This window comes from Hirundo rustica, chromosome 24 (genome assembly GCF_015227805.2).
Source record: "Hirundo rustica isolate bHirRus1 chromosome 24, bHirRus1.pri.v3, whole genome shotgun sequence".
NCBI classification, from domain to species: domain Eukaryota; kingdom Metazoa; phylum Chordata; class Aves; order Passeriformes; family Hirundinidae; genus Hirundo; species Hirundo rustica.
The window spans coordinates 725,654-731,653 of record NC_053473.1 but is presented as its reverse complement, the minus strand read 5'-3'; the positions used below and the strand labels follow the sequence as shown (position 1 = coordinate 731,653).

The window sequence follows — 6,000 nt, the reverse complement described above, 5'->3', positions numbered from 1 at the left end:
TTTTAAAGAGGGACTGAGAGGAAAATAGAGGGTATCAGACAATTTCCTGGGCAAGATCCAGCTGCAGAACAGCCCTGGAATGGCATAATGGTTGTGACTCCTGCAGCCCACAGCTCTCCTGACTGGGCTCTGTCCTGAGGTTTGCAAGCAGAGACAAACGGCATCCTAAAAACAGCTCAGTGGGAGGAATCTCTCTGGTGTGCCCAGCTCAGGGCAGGGGCAACATCCCAGCTGGGTGAGATTGCTCAGGCTTGTGCCCAGTCATGTTTGGAAGAGCTTTGAGCATGGAGACAGATTTTAGTTCTATCATTTTGTCAGCTTTGGAAAAAAAAAAAAAACAAACCTGCCATAGAGACAACTGTAACAATGGGTTTTGCAATAAAATTTATGTGAACAATCAATCAGTCTCCGGAAGTCCAATAGTAACTAATGAAATCTCCAGTAAATTTAATTTTAATTAGATACCTGTACATTTAATTGTGAGCTGATTATCAAAAAGCTACGGCTCTTTGTGCCTTGTACAGTGACTCAGTAACTGCATTAAGGGTGAAAGCAGCTGTACTGTTTTAAAATAAAACCTAAAACACAGCCAATTAGAGTGAATTTCCTCAATATTCCATCATTCCATCTTGTAGCTCTGTTTCCCCAATTAATTTTCCAGAGAAAAACATTCACTCCCAGGACTTGTGTTGGACGTGTCATTACAGAACAAAGCTGAATGCAAAATTGCACAGAACACTTTATACCTGAACTGAACCAACCCTGCTGGATGCTGCAGCCCTTGGGGACATCCACAGATGGGTCCTGTCCAAAGCATTTGGAACATTTTGCATCTGGGAATCCACACTGAGCAAGGGAGCTGCTGGGGGGGTGGAAGGGCTTTGCCCATGGGCTGGGGCTCTTTGCTCAGTTTAAACCCTTTTAGAACACTTCTGTCCCACTGGATTCTCCTGGTTCTGCTTCTCCACTTCAAAAGGGGTTTTTTTCCCTTTCTCATTTGGCTGAGCTCAACACAGAAAGCTCCTGACTGAACGTGGGCAGAGTGGCTGCTCATTAAACTGCAGAAGATGAAGCCACCCCTTGTAGCCCAAGAGGAAAAACTGCTGGAAATGACCTCCCTCTATGGGCAGGAGCTCCCTGTGCTCCAAACGGGGACCAACAAGGGCCACCTGGAACTGCAGCAGAGCAAACCCAAACTTCACTAGGGGGTCTTTAGTGGGCACTAATCACCCCATGGGTGTGAACTGAATATCCTGAGTCCCACCAATTTAGGAGCCTGACACTTAAAATGAGACTTCTTTTCCGTTTCCAGGCTCATGATATATCCTTCCCAAGCACCTCCTAAACCCCTGATATTTGAAAAACAGAGCTCTGTGTCCCTGCACCCTTTGAGGAATAACCTGCACAGGCAGCAAACACAGTCTCAGCTGCTCCTTCCCTGTGAGTCTGAGCTGTGTCCCCTCCACGGGAAGGGTATTTTTCTTCTGGGGAGAGGAGTGTTGTGAGAATCGAGTTGCTCTGAAATGAGCTCAGCAGCCCCTCATCGCAGCCTCAGTATCACAGGCAGATTAATGCAATGCAAGATCCAAAGAAAGAAAGCATTTCCAAACCTGGCATCACACAAGTGCTCACATTCCTTTGCACATTCATACCAGTTCTTTACACTGATCAATAAAAACAAAATATTTTTAAAGGGGCCACGTCCCTCCCTTCTTTTATTCCTGTGGCAGTCAACGATTCCAGGTGGAAAACACTCGGTCTGTCCTGCTCATCTTCTCAAATGCCACCTTTGTCCAGGTAGAGTCAGGAACGGGAATTGTTCTGGTGCTCAGAATGGATCAGGACCTGGGAATGTTCAAGCTCTGCTGTGTCCCAATCGTCCTCTCACAAACAGCTTCAGGGAAGGGTGACTGAGGCCTGGGAGAGAATCTGCAGGTGTCAATTTGCTTCTTGAGATAAAGAGTTCATGTGACAGGAAAGAAAATGCTAACAATTATCAGAGAAAAATCCTAAGCAGAGAAGAAGCCCTTGTTCATAACTGTTAGGAATAATCAGCCCTGGAAAGAAGAGCATCCTTGTGTGTATCTGTTAATAACGGACAGGTGCAAAGGCGGAATTTGACCTAAAATTGACATTTTTTTGTGTTTGTGGATAAAAACATGTTGTGACAAATTTTTAGCATGGCAGTATTTGTTGCATGGTTAGGGTGGAGTTGGAATAAAACCCTGCAGGGGGTTAAACTGCACAATCACCCTGACTTTGGGTGGAAAACAGGAGACTAAGCTGGAGGAAGATCCTGCTCCCCACGTACGCTCTGCGTGTGCTGCCTGCACACACCTCAACATCACACCCAGAGTTACACAGACACACTCGTGGCAAAAAAATAATTATTGACATCAAGAAAGTATATAAAAGTCCCTTCTCCCCCCTAAAAAGAAGAAAATGCTTAAAAATATCCATGTCATCCACATGAAATCCACGTATTTGGTTTGCTTTACAGTTGAGTTGAACTCAGAAACTCTCTACATCTTTAACATCCTAAGGAATCATGGAAGTGTTGTTCTTCCTCGACATGAACCAACTCCAAATTCTGAAATGGAAAACAAAAAAATAAAACCAAGAAAAAGCAAAACCCCAGATAATTAGAACATTCAAGAGACCTTTTCACTACAGCAAACCCCAACTTTTAATCTTTTCTCTGAGCCTGGCTGCAGTTTCTCGGCTGCCCATAGCTTTTCACCCTGGACTTTCACTCTCCTCAGAGCCCCAGTGAAAACATCCCAAGAGAGCAGGAAGTGAAATTCATCCCTGGGCAGGGGGAATGAAGGGGCTTTGGCACTGTTTTCTCTTGGTTTGATCACAAGGACCCTGCTGGGGAAGGGAGCAAATAATTCCCTCTGCATTATCTCAGACACTAACCAAGAGACCTCTGGTATTTTTAAAGTGCTTAAAGTTTTTCCCTTCAGTGGGAATCATGAGTGAAAAGCGCCTGATGGGTTAAATTCTCATTTCACACTGAATATAAACCCATAATGATGCCCTGGAAATTCTGCCCATGGTTTCTCTTCCCTGCATTCTCTATTGGGATATTCAGTTGACAGAATGTGGTTCTCAGCTGTGACCTGAGGTTGACAGGTAGATTCAAACAATTGCTAAGGCTAATGGCTGAAGCCATGGATGTGCTGGAATTCACTGCACATTACTGTCTGGATAACACTGCTCAAAGTTCAGCAGCAAGGGCAGGGAGAATCCAAGGAAGAACCTCACCTGTGAGGGTTTGGGAAAATGCACTGAATCAGGGATTGCTTGGCAAAGGAAGGGAGAGGCACAGCCAAGCCCAGCAGCTTTGTCTGTCCTGTGACATCTGTGCTGAGCATCTCCAAAATGCACAGCTGGGCAGTGGGGGCAACATCTGCCCTGGACCCAGGGACAGCACAGCATCTGACCTCTCATAGAAACAGACTGGGCTGGGAAAATTTGGGATGAACATCTCACAAACACACTTTTGGGTGATCAAAAGTAGCAACAATCTCAAAGGATTCCTGTACCCCAAATCCACCACAAGGGCTGTGTTCTCACCTGCAGCCTGAATGTGCATGGAGAGGCTCTAAAATCTGGAAGAGAGGGTCCTGAAGGTCGTTCCAGCTAAAGATCCCATCATATTCTTATCAAACCCTTGCTGAAAAAGCAGAAACACAAAGTACAGTGAGTGCATATCAGTTTTTACACTGAGAGCAGGTATTGAGCAAAATGTGCCCCATTCTCAGCCAACCTTCTCTGTCAGCCCTCTGGGTACCTTTGTCACCCTTACTGATGAACTCCATAGAATCATGGAATGGTTTGGGTTAAAGGGACCTTAAAGCTCCTCTCATTCCACCCCTGCCATGGGCAGGGACACCTTCCTCTAGACCAGGTTGCTTTTCTTTACATTGCCTTCCATCATCCCAGAGCTGGACCCCTCCAGGTTTTTGGAGGCAACATTTATTTAATCATTCACTGAGTACTGTTCCATTTAGTTCCTCATCCTGAAAGAAGAGCAGAAGTCTTTGCAGGATGCATGTACCCCTGCAGACTCCCATCCTCCTCCCCTGATGTTTACCTCTGCAATAAACCTCTGTGTGAACACCAGAGTGACCCTGTCACACCAAAATGAGCTGGCACGGGCTGTGAGCAGAGTCTGGCACAAAACTCCCCCAGCTCCTGTGCAGAGGACTGTCAATATGGGAATAGAATTTGGATGCTCTGCTCCTGCCTCCAGGTGCTCCCCTTGATAGGGATTCTTCCTTCTCTTTAATTGGCCTGAAATCTCTGCAGATGCTGCTGCTCTTGAGCTGGAAAAACCCAGCTTGTATAAAGAAAGCCACTGGGAGCAGGAGCTGGGAGCTGGAGTTGGGGGCTGGAAGCTGGCTCAGTGCCTGCTTGGCTCTGCACTTTACAAGCTTCTGTTGCAGAGAGGAAAACAAATCCCAAATACACCTCTTGGTTTGAAGCTTACCCTGACTGCAGGGGGATGTAACCACAGGACAGGGTTATGGACACAGAAGAAATGGGGGGAAAGAGAGGAGGAACCTTGCCAGGCACCTGCTGGGACCCGCTGGGTAATGAAGGGAAACCCCTAAAGGAGGGTGAAACACCCAGCGTGTCCCAGCCCAGAACGAGGGGCTGTGCTGGGGAGTGTTTCAGCACCATGCCCAGGGAGGAAGGTGTGACACACGCACGTCACCATCGGCTTTTTTCCCCAAAGTGAGTCCCAGCAGTGACTCCCTGCCACCTGCTCACATCCCCAGCAGGTGCCCAAGTACCCCAGGCTCCTCTTGGGCCCTGCCCTACTGGATCAGGGCCTTTACCAGCTCCCCACTTCAGCAAGTGAACAACCCAGGGCTGTTCCTGACCCCCAGAAGCAGGAGTGTTGTCCTTACCTGCTTGAGCACACTCTGGAGCTCTCTGTTGGACCAAAGGTCTGTCAGGAGAAGCCGAGCAGCTTCAGCCGCTTTTGGACAGGAGCTGGGAAGATGAAAGCAACAGAAGGATTATGGCAGGTGCAGAGCAGCACCCCACAGACACTGCTGACTGCCTGGGACAACCCCATCTTTAGCTGGGAGCCTGGCTAGCCACAAACAGAACTGCCAGTAACACCATTCTGCTCTCTCAGCAATATTGTGTGGCAACCACTGTGACCAGAGCAGGGCAATGAAAGAGAGGGGAGGATCTGAGTGGGAAAATACATACAATGGAGCTGAGTCCGAAATTTGAGAGAGGGAAAGAGAAGGGAAATTGTGCCAACCCTTTGCTGCAGTCTGCAGGGACAGCATGGGTGGATCTCCTGGGAGGGGGCAGAGGAGCGGGCTCAGAGCTGTCTGGAGAGGACAAGGGATGGGAGTCTTTGCAATAACAACGTCTGCAAGCAGCCCAGAGCCCTTACTCAGCACAAGGGAACAGATACTTGCTCACGTAACAGCTCGAAACCATGAGTCATCGCAGGACCTTTTATAATTTTGGAACATTTCATACCCAGATATCCCCTCCCTGCTGGCTCCCATCACTGCTCCCGATCTCCTGGGCCTCCTCCTGGCTCTGGGAGACTCCTGCTCTGGGTTCAGGGCAGCAGCCTCAGCCTGTCCCACCCAGGGCAATGGAGAGGGACAGGACCAAGCTCACGACCCTCCCTGTCTGACACAGCTCCACAAAACCTTGTGTCCTCAAAAACAGTCATCACAACATTCCTCAAAATAGTCTCCAAAAGCCTACAGGAAATGGGACCAGTTGGTCAGGAGGAACCTTGGACACTTGGAGTGTGGGAGGACAGGGATGGAACCACATCCAGTAAATTTTGGGGCATTTCCCTAACATACACAGCAGCTGTTACCAAGGAAATGATCAAGTTAACTTGGTCATAAACTTCAAAGGTGTTGTGCAGCTCCTGGTGTTGTGTGGAGGGCTGGAGGACAGCCAGCAATTCCTGAGCAACGTTTTGGGACAGAAAAAGCAGGTTTTATTGCC

At 48.1% G+C, this 6,000-nt stretch overlaps 1 protein-coding gene across 1 annotated transcript in view; it reads right to left on the bottom strand.

Annotated features, from left to right (window-relative positions):
- Positions 1–3,607: 3,607 nt before the first annotated feature.
- Positions 3,608–6,000, bottom strand: part of PKP1 (plakophilin 1) — a 44,585-nt gene continuing 42,192 nt past the window's right edge. Inside the window, exons 12-13 of the mRNA XM_040085682.1 lie at positions 4,920–5,004; positions 3,608–3,679 (exon numbers count right to left, since the gene is read on the bottom strand). Of these exons, the coding sequence (XP_039941616.1) occupies positions 3,608–3,679; positions 4,920–5,004 (157 nt within the window). The remainder of the gene's footprint in view (positions 3,680–4,919; positions 5,005–6,000) is intronic.